Source organism: Camelus bactrianus, chromosome 7, assembly GCF_048773025.1.
Source record: "Camelus bactrianus isolate YW-2024 breed Bactrian camel chromosome 7, ASM4877302v1, whole genome shotgun sequence".
NCBI lineage: Eukaryota > Metazoa > Chordata > Mammalia > Artiodactyla > Camelidae > Camelus > Camelus bactrianus.
Window position 1 is genome coordinate 15,755,911 of NC_133545.1, and position 25,741 is coordinate 15,781,651.

General features: G+C 36.2%; 1 protein-coding gene across 1 annotated transcript in view; it reads right to left on the minus strand.

Moving 5' to 3' along the window:
• Positions 1 to 1,887: 1,887 nt before the first annotated feature.
• Positions 1,888 to 25,741, minus strand: part of NUP205 (nucleoporin 205) — a 65,238-nt gene continuing 41,384 nt past the window's right edge. Inside the window, exons 28-43 of the mRNA XM_045511004.2 lie at positions 25,120 to 25,311; positions 24,346 to 24,613; positions 24,153 to 24,251; positions 20,456 to 20,604; positions 19,361 to 19,552; positions 18,347 to 18,468; positions 16,816 to 16,954; positions 15,114 to 15,240; positions 10,674 to 10,750; positions 8,526 to 8,654; positions 8,212 to 8,335; positions 5,817 to 5,983; positions 4,112 to 4,235; positions 3,529 to 3,657; positions 2,894 to 2,967; positions 1,888 to 2,308 (exon numbers count right to left, since the gene is read on the minus strand). Of these exons, the coding sequence (XP_045366960.2) occupies positions 2,156 to 2,308; positions 2,894 to 2,967; positions 3,529 to 3,657; positions 4,112 to 4,235; positions 5,817 to 5,983; positions 8,212 to 8,335; positions 8,526 to 8,654; positions 10,674 to 10,750; positions 15,114 to 15,240; positions 16,816 to 16,954; positions 18,347 to 18,468; positions 19,361 to 19,552; positions 20,456 to 20,604; positions 24,153 to 24,251; positions 24,346 to 24,613; positions 25,120 to 25,311 (2,265 nt within the window). The 3' untranslated portion in view covers positions 1,888 to 2,155. The remainder of the gene's footprint in view (positions 2,309 to 2,893; positions 2,968 to 3,528; positions 3,658 to 4,111; positions 4,236 to 5,816; positions 5,984 to 8,211; positions 8,336 to 8,525; positions 8,655 to 10,673; positions 10,751 to 15,113; positions 15,241 to 16,815; positions 16,955 to 18,346; positions 18,469 to 19,360; positions 19,553 to 20,455; positions 20,605 to 24,152; positions 24,252 to 24,345; positions 24,614 to 25,119; positions 25,312 to 25,741) is intronic.

Sequence of the window (25,741 nt, forward strand, 5' to 3'; positions counted from 1 at the left end):
CTTGCATTTTCAGATTCCATACCTCCAGTGGCCTTGATCCTCACCCTACTTCAGCAATCCACCATGTTCATAACCCACACTGTGTCAATCCACCTGTGAAGTATTATATCCCAAAAATCCTACCTTCTATCCTATCACCTTTGACCTTTGCCAGAGGTCCAAACTCTCAGCTGTTCCATATTCTCACAAGCTAGCGCTTCCTCCTGGCTTCCCTCCCTTTCTAGCTGGTCTAAACCCAAGAGATCAGAACCTCAGTCAAGCCCATTAGCCTCAATTCCCTTATCTATTCCTTTTTGTTTGCCATTCTGTGATACTTGCCTTCCAAATTTTAATTCTTGATCAGTCTGCCTTTTTCAGTCCCATACTAGTGATTCTGAGCATCAAACACAGATAAGATGGATCTCAAACTTAATGTGCATTCAGATTATTTTCTAATCCCACCAAACTGATTAACTCAGTAAAAAACAACATATTAAGTTCCTATATTTATTTGCTATTGTTGAGGAATAGATGAATCTACCCTTATTTGGGGGGAAGTGGTAATTAGGTTTAATTCTTAATGGAAGTACTGGAGACTGAACCTAGGACCTCATGCATGCTAAGCACATACTCTACCACTGAGCTATACCCTCCCCCCCCGAATCTACCCTTTAAATGCTAAAGCTTTTTTGAACAAATTATCTAAAATCTGTTTAATCTCCTTTACTTTGCTGAAGAGCACATGCTGCATCCAATAGCTTCTCGCCACACCCCAGATAATGCCAAGTCAGGCATGTCCCCTGCAGCCCTGAGTTTGCCTCTCCCTGTCATGTTTTATCACACAAACAGCATTTCTGTCAGCCTTCTAAGCAGAATCCATGCAGCTGCAGTCCTTCCTGCTCCTCCCTCCCACACTTCTCCACTGCCCCACATTCTGTTCCATGCTCTGCTGTAAGTTTGGAAGAAATGAAGAGGAAAAAAAATAGTGAAGCTTAGTAAATCCAAAATCTTAACTAACTCCAAATTTAGCTAGCATCTTTGTCCTGTGGAAGTCGTCACACTTCAGAAGTTTATAAACTGCTTTGATTCTGTGCCCCAGGCTCTTTTCTGATTATTTCTGTGTTATGTCTGTGTTCCAGATGATAAAGCTTACCATATGCTTGACCAATGGAGCAACAGTCAATATTACTACATTTTGTACCAGTTATTTATTCATTCACATCCCTCTAAGAATGCTATTTATTAACAGGCTGCTTTTAGTTAAAGATTGATGTTACTAAGTGGTGGGCAGTAGATTAATTTCAAAATACAACAGTGACAAAACCTTTTTTTTAAAAGATGCCTAAAAAACCATGGAAATTTTCTTTCAAGAGTAAGAAAGGGGAAAAAAAGGAACACTGTAGAATTAAGTATTCATTTTTTATCACTACATGAGAGTCAAGACTCTTTCTCCTCTCAGCAGTTTCTTCTATATATTAGGCTGAATACTGGTGACCGGAAAGGGAAAAGTAGTCTTTCAGATGATGCAGTCATATGCACTTAAATACAACCAGACAAGTAACAGGATGGTGAATGGTGATAGGGAAAAAGAATTTTTCCCTAACTGCAGCCATCATACTAATTATATGAGAAATGTAGGTAGATGATCAATTTGAAAAATTTCAGTCATTTTAAGGAACAAATGCAAATAATTATTTTGTCATTTACATGCAGAAAAGAAAAAAATAATTTTAGTAAAGAGATGGCTTGACTTTTTGAGACATTTCTATAATACACAGTACTGAGTACACTTTTCTATTAAACAGCATTATCGTAAAAGTTTAATGTAGCAACAAAGGGAGAAAAAATTAGAATTTCCAGACTATGCCTTTAATTTACATCAGAATAATACCCCTGGGGAGAAACCATCGCTGTGGAAGGTTTATTTGTTGAATTCCTGATGATGTTGACCATTTTCTAGATAAATTTCAAGAGACTGACCATACTTTTTTTTAAAAAAGTATTTATTTTTTCACTAGTGAAGATGGAACCAGGCAAAGAAGTTTACAGAAAAGATGTCCATATATAAAGAAAGAAATAGCAAAATATCTTTTGGTCATAATTTAGAAAGAAACTATAAAAAGGAGACAGGTTTCCCCAATTCATCTCTTCCTCAGAAGAGGACAAGCACCAGCTCTCAGTTCCGTGATATCCTCAGCAGGCCTCGGATACGTCTGACAAGAGCTTGTATGAAACTATAGCGAGATCGAACTTTTGAATACAATCCTTCAATGTCCAGAAGTTTCTTTTGTAGTGACTCTCCAAAAGCATTGATGGCGTCAGCCTGAAGCTAGAGGTAACACAGATGACATTTCATTATAAAGTAGTCTCAAAGATTTCTTTCATTCTGTGTCCTCCAATTTAAAATATCTTTAAATTTTTGTAATGTGGGCTTTACTCCTGTGCCAAATTAAGTCAACATTCACATTTTCCACCCTAGAATTTATTGGTATGACATTAATGTGTTTTCTTCTTTCCCTTCTTGTATGAACATGTAAATTTTAAATTTTGCTTTAAATAGCAGTGACTGTTGATGCTGCTGCTGATACATGGAGTTTCCAGATCACAATGCCTACTAATTACTACTGACCTTTCACTGTGTTCTAGACATTACCCTAGGAGTCTCACACATAAAGCCTCATTTAATTGTGACAAAATGCTTTGAAGCTGAATTATCATTCCCATTTCTTAGCTGAGGAAATGGAGGCTCAGAAGCTAAGGAAATTGTTCTGAGTCACAAAGCTATTTGATGGCTATGCCAGCATTCAAATCAGGTCTTTATATGCAACCTTGAAAACTATAATCTTACTAACATACGGGATTTCCCTTTTTAACTTTCCAAAAGAAAAGAAAAGGAAAGAGAAAAGAACCTTACCTGGTCGATATCATGTTGGCTCACTACAGTCAGCCCACGTCTAAAATCCAGACTGGTTTCTGAAGCGAAGGAATCTAGAGATAAAAGACACAGTCAAATCAGCTTTGCAAGTGTCTGCCCACTACACAGTGGAAGAACCTGATGACAACGAACCACAGGGCCATGAAAAGCACAGGTCAAAACTGAGAACTCTATTTCAGCTTTCAGTAAACGGAAGCCCTTCAGAAGCATTTCACTGTTCTAGACTAGGGTTCTCACGCTTTCCCTCTGTTTCCTTCCACCTAAGGGATCCAATACATGCCCATCAGTCACAGAAGCTCGCTCTAGCAACAAGCATAATGGCCTAGGCTGACCCACTTCCAATCTTCTGGAAAATTGTTTGTGCCCAAAGGACTCTGGAACCTGCATCAGCCATCGACTGCAGCATCTGAAGAGCAGCCTCTAAGATGCTCTTGTGCTCCACACAATTTCCCATGGACAGAGGGAAAGACAAAACACAGCTATGCATAGTAACTATGTAGCTCTCGAACACCTAATCCACCCTTAGTAACCTGTAGAGTAAAAACAGACTAAAATCTAACTAGTTTTTCAAGGTGCTAAAATCTACAGGCATTGTGACTCAGAATAAAGTTTACCTTGTAGTCTTCTGCCTTTAAACGAGGTCCTGGAGGCAAACAACGAATCCTGAGAATCTGTGGGAGTGCAATTTAACAAGTAGTACTCCAGATGGCGCCAAAGAATAAACAGGCAGGTCTCTATGATAACTAGAGAGCTCAGGTTAAAGGAAAACAAACTCCTCACACCATTTTACAAACCAGCTTCTGAGCAGAGGGAGAAAGACAGTGCACCATTCAGTCATGTACACACAGCTTCAGTCTAACAGGCTAGGCGTAAGGAGCCACTGAAGGTGTCTCCCCAGAAAGCAGCATGATGTGCTGAGAGGAAGCAAAGCCAGCAAAGCCCTCAGTGTCCTCGTCTCCTGTCCTGGCAGAAACTGTCTGTGTATATTATGAGGATTACTAGTTACTCTCAAAGGTAAGAAAAAAATTTTCAATTTAAAAATATATCAGGCATTTACTGGAATAAAATGAACAGTAATTATGTCCCTTTCCATACGGTTTTGATACCCAAATAATGTGACAATAAGGAAACAGTTCCCACATTTGAAGACTCTTATAGGTCACCCTTCAGGCCCCACTGTGGTTCCATTAAGGATACAAGAACAAAGGGAAAGCAATTTAGCTCGATTGTTGATCAACTTCACCAAACGCCGTCTTGCTAGAACATATTTCTGGGCAGTGGAGATTTTATCAACACCAGCAGGCATCACAGACTGACACAACTAAGAAAAAGAAACAAACAACGGTATTAAGAATGACATATATGGTAACAAAAATTTAATGAAAATCTACTATCAGTGGTCACTTGTGATAAGTACTGTGAAAAACATTCAAATAAATTTAAACATCCTTGCAGACAAGAATTTATTACCTAGTTAGGAAGCTAGTAATTTTAAAAAACAAGAGCCAAAGAAGCAGTTGAATTCATAAATGAATGTTCATCTGCTGCTTTTTGAAAAAGCCCAGTTCCTGAAATAGGCACTTCCAATCTGCTGATGGGCCCACCAACCCTGAACTTCCTGTCAAAGTAAAACAAAGCAAAACAGTGGGATTTTCAAGCAGTAAGGGTCACAGTGCCATGGAGGATTTCTGCAACAGCTGTCAGATCTCTTATGAAGAAAAGGCAAATCAGACTTCTGGAGTGTAACAAATATATGATCATCAACCAGATCATCCCCTGACCACTTCTCCATCTGGCACACCTGCAAGCACAACGGTTCGATTTAATATGCAGACACGGACAGGGGCCAGAAGGTGTACTGAAGTGGGGCTGATGGGGTCCACATGCTTCATTGTGATACTGCAGTTCCTCTTGTGAGTACTACCATCACCCATAAGCTGTACACAAAGGGGAAGAACTTCTGGGTGTAAACCACATAATTTCAGGAGTTACCTGAACCCAGTCAGTAATGCCTGCCTCAACCTGTGCTTGCCAGCTGTGCGGCTTTGGGTAAGTTATTCAATCTTTCAGTGCCTCAGTTTCCTCATCTGAGAAATGGGAGAAGCAATAATATAAGCCTCATGTATTCAGGTAGAACATGTAGCTTAGGGCTTGGTACATCATAAAGTCTTAATAAATATTCCCTAGAACTATCAGGAGAATGGTGAGAGGGAGTAGGCTCTGACTATTCTTAAGAGTGACATGGTGTTTTTCAGAAAACCTGGTGTGAACCAGGAATGGCAAAATGGCTCAACAGCCAGGTCGCCACATGGGACACCGAGAAGCTTCAGCACTGGCCAAGGGATGCCTAAGAGTTCATCTGGGCCAAATGGAAAAGAAGGCAGGCTGCTTAGGGAGCAAGCCTAGGAACTCAGCATCTGTAGCTACAATCGATGCCAAGGGATGATTCTGGGTCATTGAGAGAAGCCAGTCAAGTCTGATACACCATCCCATTTGTCTGAAAAATTCACCTACAGATACTGAAGATGCTTAAGACACAGAGACATCTTACCTAAGGAATCACTTCTAACTGAAAAAGCATCTTCAATAGAAACCTAAGTTTCTCAGCACCAATTTTTAGCATATAAATTAGCAAAACTCTTTATTCAAAGGTCAGCAGCCTTTCTACTGAATGGCAGGCGGTTTTCTTGAGCAGGTGCAACTTCACTGTCATTCTGTCGACTTTCTGTGTTTACGAAGTGTGAGGGCCTCTTCTTCAAGCTACGCGGCGGAATCGCCTTAATTCCTTTTGTCTCACTGCACATATCATCTTTACTTGCAAGTCTGACACAAGTCCCCTGGTCCTTATTACTGAAAGCAATGGCTTCTCAAAAGTCTCCACGGCTCATTATAAGGTTCATACCTCTTTTATCTCATCTGGGGGAAGCTGCTCCACGTTCTGTAGCTTGTTGACACTCCTTCGATGACTGTCATAATAGCTGAAGAAATCGTTAGCACTCTGTTTCAGCAGGTAGACAATAATGCCCAAACCAGGCAGGCGCCAGTATGGAACCACTGGGGCTTGGGTATCTAGCAGAGTTAATGATTAAAAAAAAAAAATTCTACTTACAACCATTTTATATGAATTTCAAATGGCCTGGTTTCTAAAAAGGAAAGCCCAGGAATTTAAGAGCATGTAAACCAAGCCAAGAAGAGACAGTTCAAAGAAGTGGTTAAGAACTACTGTAATGAGGCAGGTACATAAGGCTGGAGCCTCGAGAAAATAAGGATATCTGGCTGATGGACACCAATAATGCTTACCTTTTACTGGGTGAAGACCTCTTTGAGAGCTCTATGGAAGTTACAGACCTTTACACCCATCTCTCCACCCCCTACTCTCCACCCCATGCACACAAATGCACCGTTTGTAGTTTCCTGACCCCAGGTGAGTAACTCCTGCCTCACCCTATGGCTCTAGTCATATGGATTCATTTCTAGTCTGCATCTTTCTTGTTGCTGAATTCCCAGCTCAAATCATTCTTTCAAAGAGACAAGAACACTAACAAATATTCAAAAAATGTAATTAAATTTACAATTTAATAAGTCTTTTACCACAACAACTCCATCGGGATAGCAAAACAAAATGCTCTGCCTTTTACTTGACTACTTTCTGATGAAGGTGTGAAGGAACAGAGCAATGCTGGAAAAGCTGTCTGCTGAGGGAAGAACTAGAGAGCGGTAATGCTAGAAATGGTTTATGTGGGGCAAACAGAGCAATCTCCTCTGGTGACAGAGGGATTTCTTGAGAAATACCTTAGTAATTTCAAGTTTAATTTGGAGATAATCTTTGTTTAATGGCCCCAACTGCCATGAATACTGAAGGAGAGATCTGTGTCTGCTTCCTTCCAGATGGTAATCTCCCTTGAATTCACTCCAAAGTCAAATCTCATAAATCCTCATGAGGAGAGGAAGAGTCCCTTGTCAGTGGACGTGGCCACCAAAAAAACCATCTTAGACTCATTTGACTTGCCAGGTTTCCTTTACCAGTCTTTAGTGAAGATCTGACAGTCCTCATGATACAGGTCTTTACAGAGACCCTTCTCCTAGTGAAATTAGGTGCCCTGGTCCCCAGATAACATTACATGCAAATAACCCAAATGTCTATCAACTAGTGTATAATGGTGGTATATTTTTAATATGGAATACTAGTCAGAAATAAAAGGAACAAAATAGTAATACTCACAGATGGATTTCTAAAACATTGAGCTAAATGAAGGAAGTCAAAACACAGAAAAGACTACATACTATATGATTCTTTTTATATGAAACACAAAGGGGCAAGAAGAAACTTTTAAGGAGGAGGGAATTTGTATTTTGGTTGTGGTAGTGGTTACACACTATATATAATGACCAAAATTACTCAAACTGTATACCTAAAATGGGGGAATTTTGTTGTATGCAAATAAAATCTCAATAAAAATTTTTTCTTAATTCCACCAGCTGGGACATTGTATAATGAAGCTAGACAAACAAGAGTTCTTAGCATAACTTATATAAATTAGAAGTTATATGCTGTTAAACTAATACAGCTTTCATAATGTCACTCTGTTAAATACATACTTTATCGGATTAAGCAATTTTCAAGGAAAATACGATATATAAGAGGATGAAAACGTGACAAAACGATTCTCAGAAACCGCAAACAGAAGATTTACTGAAATCACCACCAGTTCATTACAACCACCAAGATCCAAATGGGCTTTTGGCTTTTGAATGTCCCATGGGAGAACAGCTTTAACCAATGCAAAATCCTGCTTCATGTTCTAAATCTTCCCTACTGGGTCATTAAGAAATAATAGGCAACATCAGTTTACTAATTATCTAAATTTTACTTTGCTATGTGACAGAAATTTGGAGCTATAATACAAAACCCAACTAAAGCACTAAATTCAGCTTAACATGATTTAACATACAAACCATTTATTATATTTTCATACTTTTTACCCAGCTTGTTTACTCTCCACTTCTAGATTCTTTCTTTGGGGTTCAAGTACTATATAAAACTATATTCTTCCCACATGGCTCTTCCAGATTCAGCCTCAGAAAATCCTGAATGTCTCTATTCTCTCAAGCTCTCCAGCTACATCCACAGGTCTGACAATAGTACCTCCTCATCACCCCTTCTTACAGAAGTCATTTAAAAAAATTTCCCATCAATTACTGGAAAAGAAAAAATTACATCTTACTGGAGCCAACTAGACCTTGTCATGATCCCAGCAACTTCACTCCTCAAATACAGGAAGAGAGAACTAGCTCACCTTGCCGGGGCCCATCTCTGTTAATTGTTTCTGACAGGCTGGGGGTGAAGAGACACACGGCACTCTGTACAGGGGAATTCTGTAGCATGAGGGACTGGCAATATTCCATGACATTGGCACAAATCTACAAAGGAAGAACAACAGGAACAAAAATATTAGCTCCCTAAATACCCTAATATCATGGAAATTCATATTTGAAGGAGAACAAAGTAATAGATCAATTTGTAAAATTACCCACATCTGTTATTTTTCTCAAGTATTTCCAAAAACATAAAAATCTTAAAGAATAGTTACACAATTCTCATTCCTCTTACCTGCTGCATAGCCAGTTCGATCTCATCTTTCTTGCTCACTCTATCCCCCTCCACGTTACCATCTTGAAATTTAAACTGACGCAGTCTGTCAGAGCCACCAAAGCGACTTAGTAGTCCTAAGCACTGGCGCTAAGGAAGAAAAAGATACTTTGTTCATATCTAGTTGGATATGTTTAAAGTTAGTGACCTCTCTTTCTAAAGGGATATAAAAAAGAAAAATTCAGCAGGCAGTAGAAATCACTCTTTACAGCATCTGATTTCTTACTTCCAACTGAGTCAGCTGAACTTAGCACTACTAAAATCCACCTTTCTGCAAATGTATTTGTTTGGCAGTCAACTCATTAAAAATCAACATTTTTTAGCAGTTAATCCCCATTATAACCTATGTGCTTGCCAAAAGATTTCCTGTATCACACCAAATAACTTCTTGGTAGATACCCATTACATAAATACTAGTCAATAAACAATGAGAAGCAAAATAAGATGGCAAATAAAAGCAAGTCCATGATAATCTTATCTACTGAGGCTCAAATGTAAAGGCTGTTACTCCTGTGGCTGCTTCGGGAGATTTCATAAAGGAGATGGGGGAAAAAAGGAGATGGGAACACAGAGGTAACCTCGGCAGATAAAACACAAAGGTCATTTGTTTGAAATGTTAGTACTTTTTGCCTGAGAATACAATTGTTCCTCAGGTTTTCAGAGGGAAAGGACAAGCTTTGCAAAATTGGCAGTATGTCCAGTGGTTAGCATATGGGTTTGGAATCAAGAGATGTGGGTTCCAGTTATAGGTACATGACTTTTTACTATGTGTCCGAAAGCCTCTAAGTTCATATTTCTACAGTAATAATACCAACTTCTACCTTATAAGATTGTTGTTAGGGTTACCCGAGACATTGAATTGTATTTGAAGTGCTTAGTATATAGCGTTCTGCACATAGTAAGTGCACAATAAAAAAATGTATTTTAAAAATTGATATTATACACACACATACCTACCTATACAGATATAATACATATATAATATCTGATTTAAACTGATGTTAGTTTAAATTAAAAGTTTGGATAAAGTAAAATATATTCAGGAGACTATAATTTTAACTTACTTTGCCAAAATAGCTGTTATCTATTTTTAAAACTTGAAACTGGTTGTTGGCTACTCTTACAGATAAATCAGATGCACTAATGCATTTCCAGAGGCCACATTATGAAAGAGCCATCAAAAATATTTTTTTCTCCCCAACAATGAAAAAAGTTAGAAGACTGAGAAAAAATCAGAGTACTCTGGCTTGGCTGGAGAGAGTGCAAGCCTTTCTGGAGTGCTATTTGACAATGACTCAAAAAGTACTACTTATATACCCTTGGACCCAGTGATAACGCTTACGTTATTTAATCTATAGTTTAAAAACTGGTACACAAAAATGCTTTTGGCAGTTTTTCTTTTGGAAACTAGAGTAATAGCTCATAAAAAGAGGATTAGTTAAGAAAATTACTGTATCAAAAACAATTCAATATAAATTCTACCTCATACATATAATTCCTCTGCTGTCAAAAAAAGTGAAGATGTTCATGTCAAAGCAGGCCAGGAGGCTCCCAGAAAGACTGTGATAAAATACCTAATTGATAAGCTATCTAATATGTTTGAATATACTGGAAGGAGATTATACAACTCGAGGAGAGTTTGGGAGTGAATTAGAAATAAGTATATAAAACCAAGCAAATAAAGAAACAATTTTTTACTCTAGGGAAAACATAAAGTTGCACAGGAAAGTAACATATGGCCCATGGTTTATTCATAAATTACATAGCAGGAATAATGTGACACTAAATATTAATCTAATCAAATCATATGATTAGGTTGAGTCGGGGAGGGTGTGTTATGAAAAATGTACATATCGTGTGGGGGAAAGAACAGGAGTAAAGAGATCTAATTCTCATCCTCCTTGATGGAAGGTCAATAGATGATTACTAAAACTGGAAAATCAAGTAGTACCAACACAAGCATGTTATTCAGAGATACCAAAGAAGCAATTAAAACCACTGAAAGGGTTTACCCAGGTCCGGGGGCAGCAAGGGGAGGATGGGTGAGAGGACGGCTGTATTTTGTTACAAGTCTTATAGCTGCTCTTTAAAGAAGAAAGAATCAGTTACCTGGAATCTTCCAATATGTCCCTGTAACTCCATTAGAGAGCCTTCATTTACATCAACATCAAGTTCACTTAATATACCTATAAAATTTAGAATGCTTTAAAATGTTGTATTATAATAGACAAAATAAAAACATTTTAAAAAACTAGAAAAAAGTTTTAATACTTTATATTCTTTAATGCGTGAATAGACAGACTCTGCCATGAAGGAGTTTTGAGACATACGACTTTACAAAGATTGTAAGTGTACCATCACATGTTCATTGCTATGAAATCTAAATCTAGTGATATTTAAAAGGCACTTTTAAAAGTTTTTGAGAAAAATCTTTTTATTTATAACCATAAAAATTAAAAGTGTTCTAAACTCAGCAATAAATTACTTTCTCATGAAACAGTTTAGAATATAAAACAGTAAGACTGAAATACATTCCTTTTTTCTTTTAACTCTTATAGGTATTGTATTATTTGATTTTTTTCCCTTTTCCATTAGGCAAAGTATAGCTTGCACAGACACAGAAGTTTCCATTCAATTTCTCAGCTTGGACTCATTACAAAATTCCTAAACCAAGCTGATCAAGCTTTTATAGTACCATGAGCTCTCTTCATTTCTATTGAGCCCTCCAAACAAACCCATAGGTCATTCTCCCCACTGGTTTATTTCTTTGTTCCCTGTCTGCCGTCATGCTGAGAAGAACCCACCTGAACCTATCCTAGCCTCCCTAACTTTCCATGTGTTTTCACAGGTCCTTTAAACCATTTCTTACTTCCAATTATACACTTCATAGCCCATAACCCAGAACCTTATCCTTTGCTCCTTATAATGACAAGCCCTCCTCTTTCTAGATTTCTCAGCCCATCACCTCAACACAAATGGAAAATACTCATATGACCTGGCACATGCCGGCTTGTTACACCTCACCGGCGCCTCACTGTTCCACTGGATCCTATCCCTTCCCACCTCCACCTCCTCTGGGAGTCTGCTCCCAGAATCACTTCCTTCAATTACGTTCTAAAATTTACCCTGCCACAGAGGATTTTTCCTCACCATCTGAAAATGTGTTCAGGTCCTCCTTGTACTCCAAAACAAAACAAAAGCAAAAACTTGATTAATATCAAATTCTGGAAATATTTTTTTTCCACATTTGCTGCTTGTAATTCTTACACCTTCTTTTTCCTTTTTCCATCTTAACCCCTTGAAAGCTGGAGTTTGCACTTAACACCAACATGGAACTTTGGCTTTTTCCTGTTTGTCCTTAAACCTTCTGATCTCTGCAACCTGTGTTGCTGTTCCCCACTTCTTTCACTCCTCCTGCACAAAACTGCTGCCTCTATTTTAAAAGACCACCAATTCTCAGATACTGTAAGTACTTTCAGTTGAATGCCACCTGAGTGTTGCGTACCATATATATCATCCTCAACTCCAAAACACTGTACAGAATATCTGTAGGTCACAGACAAAAAATTAGCCTGCTGATATGTATTTGAGGAGGTACAACATATCCAGTACTGTGCTAGTATTTAAGACAAAAATATATTGTGAAATTATATGATAATACAAAACCATATGCAATCAAGGGCTGAACTGGGAGAGTAGGGTTGATAGGAGTTTGAATTGTTTTTTAAAATTAGGAGGGTATTTGTATTATCTTAAAATATATATATATTTTAAAGTATATATACTTGTGAACAAACACTGCCAGGAATTTATCAAACACACCAGCTCAAATATACAAAAATGCATACATATACACACAAGTTATTAAAGGCCACACTATTTGAAATTTTTAAAAAGACTGGAAATAGTCAACATGTCATAGGGGTCAGGTTAACTACATCACAACTGGGAAACTATTCAGCCAATTAAAAAGAATGAAGTATCAACAAGGACCTATTGCATAGCACAGGGAACTATATTCAATTTCTCGTAATGAGCGGTAATGGAAAAGAATCTGAAAATATATATATATGTATGTGTACGTATAACTGAATTGTTTTGCTGTACACATGAAACTAACATTTTATATCAACTACACTTCAACTAAAAAATAATTTAAAAAATAAAAACAAAAAATTAAAAGAATGAAGTAGGAACTACAGATGCTGATGAGAAAAGATCTCCAAGACATAATGGGAGAAAAAAATTACAGAGCAGTGTGTATGGTATGATTTCATTTGTATAAGGAGGAAAACAATTTATATACATATGCAGAGAAATTGCTAGAAAAATGAAGTATAAATTGATAACTGGTTCCTTTTAGGGAGCAGATATTGCTGGTCAGGGTGCTTTTACTCTTGTTTTATTTTGTTAGAATTTATCATGAGCATATTAAAATAAACTGTGCTTTTCTGAATATAACCTTAATACAGTGACAGGGTCAAATGCTGCGATTAGCAAAATACAGAATGTTCAAGTGTTTACAAAAATTAATGAAAGGAGAATTCATCAATAAAATCACCCTGCCAGAGGATTTGATAAAAGGTAAATTCCCTCTATACCTGCTCAGGGCTTCTGGATTAAGATAGCAGAATGGAGTAGTATCATAGAATGTCCCTCCTGTCATCAACCTACAAATAAATGAAATTCACCAAAAAAAAGAAAGAGGCCAACTTATGCCATAAATACTAAAGAATGGTGATGGTTAAGAAAAAAAGAGAGACAGAGAAAATCCCAGGGGAGTAAGCAGCACGATTCAACTCATGACTCTCATCCCACCCCTCAGAAGCCGTACAGAGGAAAGAGGATAAGTCAACAAACTCCAGCAAATTCTCGTGGAGACCCTGCAATTTGCAAAGAGGCATACTGGAGTGATTAAGTAAATTAAGTAATTAGCAGAATTAGTAATTATGAGAAATCAAGGTAAAAACCATTAGGAGGAGAACTACTACATAGCACTACAGGATCTTAGCAGAGGCAAGAAGGGTGGCCTGTCTTGGTGTCATCTAAGGACACTGGAATGAATCAGGGAAATGAGCATAATACGCACACAGGACTGAGACACACCAAGGCTGGGTGGAGCTGATGCTGGGATCCCCTCAGAAGGAGCACAGGCTCCAAGTGCCTTAATACGCACTGCTCTCTGCCCTGCCAAACTCTCTCCTCTTCCCAGCATGAAGGGCTCAGGCACAAAGGCATGCCCGGAGAGGAAAAAATCCTGGGGGTGGTGGAGCAGAACCAGGGGTTGGTCTCAGACTTCTTCAAAGCAGCATAAAAACGGGGGCAATATGGCCTCGCAGTTAGGTGCACAGGCTGAGGCCACACTGCCTGGAAAACCCTACAGTATTATCTGTGTGACTCTGAAATAGTTAACCTCTCTGTGCCTCAGTTTCCTCATCTGTGAAATGCGGACAATAATGGTTCTACCTCATAAGACTGTTGTGAGGATTAAGTCAATTAACATGATGTGTTTAAAATAGTACCTGGCACGTAAATGCTTAATAAATACGAGTTACCATTAATATTACCAGTTCTGAGGAAAAGAAACTCATACTTGGCCATACTGTCACTCAAGAACAAAGGCAAACTTAAGACATTCATAAACATTAGCGAATTCAAGGAATATTATCTACTTTTGCTTGGGGAAAGGGTACTCAATACAAATTAAAAATACCAAGCGATAAACCAAAAGAACAAACTCAGGAATGGTGACGTTATGGGAGGAAAAAAAAGAATTGGTGTTTTTCTGTGAATCCATGTAAATAAACAAACAAAACTAAATAGCTGAGGTATTATGTTGCAGGACTGAATGTAAATGGTATTTACTTGAAAAAGTAAAGATAATATATAATATCTGTAGGTAGAAAAAAAAACTGTAAAATAAGTCATTACTTCATCTTTCGTATCAGGAGCTAGTTAATTCTGTCTAAAATCTACATGTAGTAAAAAAAATTTTTTTAATGACCAAAATATCTTATTAATTTTTCATAATCTTTTCTTCTTCTTAATCATAGAGATCTTTAAGAACTAATACTCTTGTACACTTGTAGTAAAGAAACATTTCTCTGGAATTCATCAGTCTTCAGTCTCTTCAATTAGTTTATCTGTTAAGTTCATGTAAAATAATAGCAGTTTTCGAAAACTGCATGTAAAAGGTATCCCATTCTCATAAGTTATCTCTGTATGTCCCTGTTTCTCTCCATCACACCATCTCCTCCACAAGAACATACAAATAGAACAATGTTTCAAAAGCTACTTACCAAATGTTAACGTTTGGTAATTTCTACATAGTGGGATTTTGAGTGTTAATTATTTTTTGAACTTTTGGAGTTTTTTATACTGACCCTATATCATTTTTATAAATGTATTACTTTTTAAAAGGCAATTAACTCTTAATTTTAATTTCCAGTTAAGTCATACACAGCTGCAAAGTAATAATAACCTCCTCCTAGCAAGTGTAGGTCAGTCTGTAAAGCACTGATAAAAATCCATTCAACATAATCAACTCACCAGGAAGTGCTGCTTTACTTATAATTCCTGTCAGCAGAGCCAATTCCTGCAAAGACCCAGCACTAACATCCTGACAGCGCAGGATTGCTTGTATGGTGTCGGAATGTGAAATGAGAAACTGTAATACCTAAGGAGAGGAAAAGGAGGAGAAATGGATATATGTTATATTCATCTGTTTAATAACATGGAGACAAGCAATTTAATGTAATGAAGATTAGACATGCAGCTGTCTTTTGCACTTGCATAGTTTATTTCTTCAAGAAGCAAACATTTAACTAAATTTCACAAGAAAGCTAAGAAATTAATATATTTAGAAGCTACTGTAGAAGAGTATAACTTGGAACTATTGTATGAAAACTATTATTTGACCCCTATTTTATTTTTGACTTTTTTGAAACTAGAAGATGAATTTAAAATGAGTGCATACAAAAATGACTTACTGAATTCAAGTTGGCTCTATGGAAGTCTGGCTAGTGTGATATGGGGATAATCACATAAAAGCTTTCGTCTAATTCTCCTTTTGATAAGGTGAAAATAAAGAAGATATAAACCTTGACCTCCATACTCTTGCCCTTCCAGCTTAGCACTTTATAACATACCATCATAGAGGACTCATTTTCACATCCAAACATCTTAACTAGATTATAAATGCCTTGAAGGCAGGGACTCTGCCACAACAGTCTGAACATTTGAATCACTCAGAACTGTGCCCTTCTATACATGAATGCAGATTCCTGGCTCAGCCCATCACTGCTAGACATGAAATTCAGTAATCTGTATTTTTTAAAGAAGCTACTAAGATGATTCCACTATGCTCAGGACAAGACTGGTCTTATATCATAATGTCTTGCTTCTACTAAAAAATCTTAATCTCAATAAAGTAGAAGACAAAGAAAGTCTCCGAGTGTTAAAGAACTGACTCAAAGCCCATGTACAAAGGGAGCAGAATGTCCGCTAGACCAATGCAGTGTAAAATCAGGTGCCACACTACAAACCACAGCAGTCCACCTTAGTGAGGTAAGTCTGAAGATGGATGGTAGGGAAAGCAGATAAAATACCATAAATTATTAGGACACAGGTCCTGGGGGTACCACAGGTCAGAGCAATACAATAAATTACCTGCAGATTCATAACAACAAGCCCAGTTACCCACTGAGAGGCTAAACTGTATATTGCATTACTAAAGAAAAAATATATTTTTAAAGATTTCACTGAAAATCAATGAAAATAAAACTAACTTCTGGTGGTTAAAGGAAAAACATTTTATTAATTAGACATTCACATTTAAATTACTCATTCTTTAAATATCACAACTAAATGTGGTGTTATCATCTATCTTTTGTACTTTCTGCAAGGTCTAATAAAGGGTATGGCTTTCTCTAATAAAAACTAATTAAATTATAATTTAGAAGCCAGTTTATTTCTATCACATAGCTGCTTCCTTTTGTAGAAGAACAAATATATATCGCTTGCTTGCATCTCACTATTCTATTAATTAGCTGTAGTGTTTCATTCAAAAAAGACTATAGAAACAGGCCATGAAGTTCAGAGCAAAGGTCAAGGGGCTATTTTCAATATCCAGCTCTGCTACAAACAGACTGATTAAGGTAAATTCACTTAAGCATTCTAAGCCTAGGGCTTCTGCATTTGTAAAATAACGATATTTGCACTAGATAATTTCTACGCTAAGGATTCCTCTTACCTGCCCTGCTGCCTGCAAGTGCTGGGCCATACTAGACGTGAGGATGACCTGACACAAGCGAAGAGCTGGAAGGAGAATCTGGCGGTACCGGTCCACCGGAGTAGGGATGAACACTGGGGGGTCTCTCATACCAAACATGCTGGATTCATTCCCAATGAACAAGGAGAGAGCAACAGTCCAAGAGTTAAGGTACACGCCAACAGTCCCTGACCATCTCCATGGCAAACAATCACAGGGGGCTGAGTAAGATATGAAGCTACTAATGAGTACTCTGTATCCTATATGTACAGTTAGTGCAAACAGAGTTATTTGAACTTTGAAAACTCTTAGTAAAGCCTATTTGCATAATTTGAAAAGACAATGCTTAAAATTCCCGAATGCACATATTTATTCTACTCTAAATGTTCCCTTGGGCCACAGAGACTATGAGTGAGAAACAGACAGAAACAAAAATTACTTTCCCCAAATTTCCCTCTCCTATACCCAAAGCCAAAAAGGAATCTACATCGTCCACTCTGTGAAATAGAACTAGATTTTAAAAAGTTAAAATGAGGTTGTAAAATTATTTAACATTTAAGATTACACCTCAGAATATTGTATTCATAAACTATTATTTATTGTAACTGTTTACATTTAAATTTTTAGACAAAAAAAAAGATCGCCTGTTGAAGAGAAGAGAATGAAAACAGAAAATGGAAATAAAAAGAAATAATAGAAAGACTTTCCAAAGACAGGTGATAAAAATATGCCATGAACTGAGAAATATAATTAACTCAACCTCTTCAAATAAGGTGAGAATAATCACTCTCATGTTTAAAACTTTAGGAAGTGATATTTTAAAAAACTTTTTTCTCTAGAAGTAAAATAGTTCTATAGTTAAGCCTGAAAAACTCAAACATTCAATTTGGCAATGGATCGTTCGAAGAAAACTACTAAGACTGACCTAAATGTTATTTAATGCTAGGAGGGTGTGCTATTGGCCTAACAGTACTGCAGCCATGTAGACAAAAAAGAAAAAAAAAAAAATCCATCATCAAACTCAACTGAGAAATCTGCTAAAAAGTTTGAAACTTAAAATAATTTTACTTGAAGCTTTCAAATTAGCAAGCAGTTGGTAAAATGTTAAAATGAGAAAAATATAAAATACTATTCAAGTCATTAGGAATAGAAAATCCACAACAAATTATAATTTCACAGTACTTTAAAAGGCCACTATAACTGAAAACATGTATTTCTACTGAACAGAACAATAAAGTCATGAAGAAAAACATCAACCAACAAAAATGCTCTCCCATTTTCCTCTTATGTTACTGCTCTAAAATGGAAAGCGTTAGGTCCCTACCCACGTTTACCCTCACTAGCAACATCCATTTACTGGTAAAATGGCTGGGGTATTCGACCAAAGAAAATCATCAAGACGAAAGAGTACTGCTCAAACACAATTATAAATGGCAAAATTATGTTTGGAATGTTTTCCGTAATAATCCTTTACTGGGAACTTTTTAAAAAGCCAATCAATATGGACACTTACCCCTGTGGGTCCATTTCTGGGCGCATGTCATAGACTTGGCACTGTGCCAGCCTCACAATCACCCCAGATCTCAGCAGCTCTAAAGCACCCTGCTGTATCTTAGCCACTCTTGTGAGAAATGCCTAAGAAGTTATAAAACAGCAATCATTAGTACAGAGATCATATGCAAGGATCTCATATAAAAATGAGACTTTCTCACGGCACATTTCTGATCTATAATCATCGCTAAAGAGAAGTTCTGGGCTAGCTATGACGGGGCACCCTATACCACCTTTACCATGGGATTTTTATGAGGAGTAAATGGCACAGCATATCTGAAATGCCACATGTGCCTCGCATGGATTAAGCATTCAACTAAACCGTAGTTTCTGTTATCATCACGTGGGCTTATGGAGGGTAGAAAAGACTGTTTTGCTCACAGTTTTGTCTCTACTGCCTAGTGCCATGCCTGGTATATAACAGGTATTTAATAAATACTTGTTGAATAAATGAAAGAAGGAGGGAAAAAAGAGGTAAGACTTTATTGCTTCTCTTATTGTGGCACCTGTGGCATTTTTAACCAGGAGGAAACAGAAATTAAAACAGATCTGGAGGAAAGGAAATGATATGTTCTATATACAGTACTGAAAATCCTGTGTTTAAAGTAGAACCAGCACATCTCCATTGGAATTTCAGTAGGCAACTAATGCAGTCTGATTTTTGTCAGGAAGCACATCTTTGCTCACTCTTCTCATAGAGCAGCGAGCATCATCTTGCTTCGCCACCATCAGCAATGTGAGTAAGCAGCTGTCTCAGCATCCAACCAACCCTCTCAGAATCATATCAACCCAATCTGGCATGCTCAGAAGAAACATTTCTAGCACTTGTCCCCAAATTCAAAACTCCTCAGAAATGATTACAGCTTACAAGATAGAAATATTCAAAACATAGGCCATGTTAATTTTCTTTAATACATCTTTAACCCCAAGAGGAAATGACCTGTTGATCTAACTTCAAATGAATATAAAGCCTTACCATTTTGGATTCGTAAGTATAAAGTGCTTTTAAAAGGGGAGGTTGTGGAGAGAGTAAGCTTTGCAAAGTGCGGTCATCTTCTACCAAGCTGTCCACAAGCACCTTCAAATAGCCGCTGTTAGAAAGATACAAAAGCCACTGCTGCTGCTTGTCTACGGAGACAATCCGATCAAGTAGAGCCAATGCCAGCATCTGCAGGGAAAACAAATCAAAGTCCAAAACACGGAGATGACTACCCAAATCAACAACACTAACTCCTGGAACTTTTCTTACAAGGAGAATGGCTGCCAGCAATACAACATTCTTCCTTTCCTTTTTTAAAAGTTGAAAGCTATATACCCAGAATCTCAATTTATTAATAAAAGGAAGAAGTTCAGGATAGTTATACTTCCGAAACAAAATTCAACACATTAAAGTAATGGCATTAAATATATTTTAGCAGAATCTAAACATTACTTGTTGGAAAAAAGAGGATTTTTAAAAATAGCTTTTCCCTCCAATGGTGAAGTTTTACATGCTCATTGTAGAAAAAAAGAAAAGTATACAGAAAACATATTATCTGATAAACACAGACAATTTTGATCTATAGCCTCCCAGCCTTTTTTCTATGCATAAAAACATTTTTAAAAACATAGTTGAGAGCATACTACAAGACTCAAATGCTACGTAATTTTCTCTCAGCAGGAAATTACCTCCTCACTGCAGTATGACACAATACTTAAAAGATATATAAATACACATACTCCTCCACAAAGCAGAGAAAGATACACTAGTATAAAGGCTACTTATCCAGCATTCTTACTCAGATATTTATCAAGCAGCATCTCTGCTGTTTCTATTAGTGAAAGGAAACAAAATTAGCAAAAAGATTACTCTGAGGGTACATTCTGAACGAATTAAGATTCTGAACAGAATTAAACAAAACATATCAGCAAACAAAAAAATCCCAAATTAAAGCAAATAAGCAAATTCACTAAAATACATTACAGAAAATAATTCTCAATATGTAACATACACTTGAAAAGTTGATTCAATTTATACCTTAATAAGTCAAAATATTTATCCAATTACAATACTAAGCAGGAGTTACCGTACCCTTCCAATTTCATGACCATCACAAGCATCTCGACAGACCACTTCCATAAGGGCGGCACCGTAGCTCTCAATGATGGCTATGTTTTCTCGCTGTAATTTACTAAATACATCCTCGGGGGCTGTCAGCCTTTCCCACATGGTTTTCTTGGCTAAAGGGTTATAAAGAAGACATGTAAAACACTTCAACAAAAAGCAGCTTGGTAACTGAGTAATTACACCTTACACACAACAAAAAAAATCCTTCCATTACTGTCTGTACACAAAGACCCATAAACCAATGAGTCTGAGCAGGTAAACTTAAAGAACACAATGCACCATTCCATGAATGTACACTAAGATAACTAAGATGCCACTAAATGGCATTAGGAAAAGGCTAAACTATTAACGAAATCAAAATGGGGAGAAGGGCAATACAGAGATAGAGGATTAAGAGGTAGAAACTATTACGTGTAAAATAAGCTACAAGGATATATTGCGCAACACAGGGAATACAACCCATATTTTATAATAACTATAAATGGAGTATAACCTTTAAAAATTGTAAATCACTATATTGTACACCTATAAATTATATAGTATTGAACATCAACTACACTTCAATAAGAAAAAAAAAATCAAAATGAATTATGAGACTCCAAGAGAACCAATTTCTGTATTTATCCTGCTAATCAGTCTGTTTTTATCTTTGAGAATTTGGCTAACAATGGGTAAGCTAAATAAATTATGGTATATCCATAACTGGCAAAATCTACAGAGGTATTAAAAATGTTATATAATGACAGGGTAAAAGCTGATAAAATACTAAGTAGAAAGAAAAAGGAAGACATACATCAGTAAAAAAAGATGGCTGGCTATAAACAAAATGTGGTAATTATCTTAGAAGGGTAGAATGTGTGACTTTTCTTTTCCTTTTGTTCATTACTATATTCTAAATTTCCCACAATCAATATTTATTTTGAAATAAAAAATGAAAGCTAAAAGATATTTTTTAAATAACTGAGTATTAATTTTTAGACGTTCTAAGGTTCTAGGACCTGACTCAGGTTGTAAAAAAGTAAAAGGAGTGGTGAGAAATGGACATCTAAATTTACCTCAAGCAAAAGGCCTGCATCTACTACACACTAGTGTTTTAAGTCATTAGTGGAGTTGGATTCAAAAGAACAGAGTCAACAATAGGCAAGATGTTTTATGAAATCCTTTCAGTTCCACTACTTTGACTAAAATCACAGATACAGTTATACTGTAATTCTGCATCATACTAACACCTGGACCAAAAAAACTGAAAATCTCATGATAGGATTCTTAAAAATTTAATAATGGCAATGGAGTGTCTTTTCTAATTGTTTTTTTTAAGATGAATGGATACTCCGTTTCATAAACAAAGAACAACAATATTCCTGATCAAAAGTTACAATAGTGCAAAAGAATTATGAGCAGAGCAGAAAATTGCTTACTCTTACCATAATCCCTAATTCTTACTTACAAATAAAAGATACTATTGAATATCATTAACTGGTCAAACTTAAAAAAAAGAAAAGCCAGTTTAAAAGAAAAAAGAACATGTGAGAAAAACCTATAATAATGTTTAAAATTGCAACAATTTAAACAATTTTAGGAGTAAGAATTCAAACTGACATCTTCCATAAATCAACTATAAAGTTGAATGATAAGGTTCTACAAAAATGGAAAGTTAAAAATGAATCTGTTTTAAACAGCAATAGAGTCCATTTTATTAAAATTACAACAAAACATTCAAACAAGGCTAATCTCACGGAAATAAAACTAAGCAGGATACACTATATCCTCTACACCAAGGTACATACATAATGCTATAGGTTGGCTATATAAACTTTTACTAAAAACATTAATCTTGCACCAGAAACTGACACATTATAACTGACTGTACTTCAATAAATTTTTTTAATTAATCTGATTAAGAATATGCTGAAAAATGTATATTTGTGTCACTATCAATCTGTTTTTAAGTGTGAAATATTTTTATAATACTAGAGCTTAAGAAACAGATCAATAAGGAAATCTAGAATATAATAATTGTGGTTCCTATTAAACATGTAGGCTCTGGTCAAATAACCTACATTTTCCTCCTGGTGATCTCTGGCAGAAACAAGAGAAAATAGAAAGCGAAAAGAATACAGACAAAGAGAGAGACTCATGATGTCAATGGTTGTCAGCTAACCCCCAGGAATTAGATATGCAAAAGCAATGTCAGATTTCAACTACACTGTTCTTAATTAGGGAGAAATATAAGATCCTCCAAATAATTTTATCAAAAAATACATAATCTTTGGTTCCTCCCTAGACCTACTGCATTGCCAGCTCAAGGTAATAGGATCTACTTACAGAGATTTTTGTTTTGTAGATGCCCTTTATATATTAGAAATTAATCAACTGTGATACAAGTTATAAACACATTGCTGGTATTACCTACCAAATTACAATAAGGAAAAATTATCAATTACAAAAAGATAAAATAAAAAGATGAAGATGTGACATGCTAAGGTTGAGAGAAACAACATTCTGCTACAAATTGAGAGAACTGAATTCTAATTCTCAGACATGTCACAAACAAGCAAGTCACTTAGCCTCTATTTGTCAGATTCCTTTTAAACAAAACAGGGAACATGGCTGCCCAGTACCCACTATATATGGTAATGTTAAAAATAAAGTAAAAGTGGTATGGAAAAATAAGTACACAAATATTAAAAATTCAGTTTTGTCTTAAAACAAATGTGAAGTAGGTACAGTGTCTGGCACAAAAGTATATGCTCAATAAATGTTTATTAAATTTAATATTTCTAACTTTAAACTTAAAAAAATAGTATCTAGGGAATAAAGTACTTTGCTATTTAAAATAAATCAAAATAAGCAATAATTATGACTAAGAAAAAATGATTAAGGGATAAAAGTAGATCACTTAATTAAAAACAAAGGAGAATTTTCTTTTATGATCTCACTATATTCACATCTTGATAATGACTTCTTATACAGCATGTTGTAGAACTCCACCTAGTGGTTAAGTGGTGATTTTTGCCAATTCAACTAAATACAAAGTTAAAATTTTTCTTTCAGTCAAGAGGAAAATGGGGGAGGTGTGTTGGCAGAAAGCAGTGGGGAGTGAAATCTCCATTACTATCTCTTAAAAAAGCTATTTGTTTAAAAAGCGTCTCTGAACTATTATTTGTAATGACCTTAAAGGTATTTTTGTGCATTATTTAAGCTGGTAGGACATTACTATAAATATATCACTTGGCTATTATTACTTTCTAAGAAGATATTATGTAAAAAATTAGAAACAATTTAAATGCTTATGAATAAAGCAAATGGTTAAATAAATGTTACTTCCAAACTGTGGAATAACAGCCATTTTTAAAGATTCAACTAGATATGTACTGTTTGTGTTGTTCAATGGGACCAGAGGTGAGAGGGAGTTATAAAAATATACAAGCTAAAGTAGTATTTGAGGGTTTGTTTTTATATCTCTCATGTACTATCATCACAATCTCAGAAAACTAAACATTCTTCCTTGACGTTAGAATAAGCAATTTAATGATTCTATCCACAAAGAGTCATTTATTATTGCTTGGCTTATCCAAAGATGAAAAAGTGATTCTTAAAAAATTTAAAGTAACCCCCAATCTCTAAGAACAGAAAAGATTAGAAATCTCTCTAATTATACCTGCTTCTAAGGTGTCTGGTTCATCTGGTCTCTGGGCAATCTGTAAGTAATAAAGCAGAGAGCCATATAGGTGTGTCCTCACTCGCTGGAATCCACCACCTAGGAAAATACAGTAAAGTAAAAAACCTTTTTTCAAATTAAGGTTAAAACAAATACAAAAGTTGTAATTTATAGAAAATTCAGATTAAAAAACCTGTCTTCAAAATGAAGTCTAACAGTTTCTTCAGTATGATGTGAAGTGAAGAATCGCCAATAGAAGCAAAGCCCACCACTGGATTTTCTGCTGGAGGAGGTGAGGCGAAAGGACTATCAAGCATAAGCGCATAATGGGCCTCTCCGGGTCCCAAGACCAATGGTTGCTTCTGTTCTGTGCGAACGGCTTGGCTGAGGTGAGCAGTCAGGGTGAACACAGCACCTGCCACCACCGGCATTAACTCCTGTGCTGCTTCATCATCCAGTATCTTAAAGCAGAAAGACAAATCAGAGTGAGGATCCTGCTTTCAGGTACAGTCATTAACATGTTTTATACATTTAGCTTTTCATCTGCCATAAGAATGTAAGAATGGAATTGTATTGTGCAAAGAAAATGAAAGCTAATATATAAAAAGAAATTTAAATTGGATGCTGAGTGATGTGTTCTTAACCAGAAGAAATCCCTATTATATTTCCTAAGGTTTTCAAAGGAAATTGACACAATGGGCTTACCACTAGAGTGTTCCATTTAGTATGTCTAGGGTAGGATCTGTTATGTTTATTTTTAAAAAGCTTCCTAGAAAATTCTGATACACACTCTAGTTGAGAGCCATTACTGTACAGAGTTAATACATTTCTCAAGGAAAGTCTTAACACTGGCATTGCACAACTCTATTTACTCCAAATCTAAAATGGAAAAAGAGGAGAGTGGCAAACTATTTAAATGATGTAAATATTTGTTCAGCAGTATAGAGTAATTTAAAAAGCATGTCACCTTATCATGCACATCTTGTAAAATATCACGAATAATCAGTTGTCGATCCTCTGTCTGAATGAGGTCCTGGGGACAAGCTGTCAGTATAATTTCTACCAGCTGCCTCCATGACTCCAGTGCGTGCCGTTTTGCATGAAGACACTGCAGCAGCTTGTTTCTTCCTACCACATACTGAAGTATAGTGCTGATTTCCTGAAGCCACAGAAATTGAATCACAAGGTTAACACACAGGCAAATAATGTCTTTTACCAACAGGTTTATATTTTTAACACTGCCAGTTGATCTGAAAACATTTATAGTATACTGTGGAAACCTTATGCATGCATGCCAGCCAGCAGATAACTTTTCATGTTATACTGGTGGCCAGAGCTATGAAAAATAATACATAAGGCTGTGTGTGTGTGTGTGTGTGTGTGTGTATTTGTGTGGGCGGGTGGGTGAGTGTATAAGGCAGAAGGCAGAAGGCAGAGGTGATATGGGTGGAAATGAGTTTTTTAACCCATCTTCCTTCTTGCAACTGTCTACTTATACTTACTGTGGAGCACGAGAGTTGCCTAAAACTCAAGTTCAATGGCATGTTTCCTTGATGTGTCATTTATTTCTCTGTCTCCTGCTTTGGGCT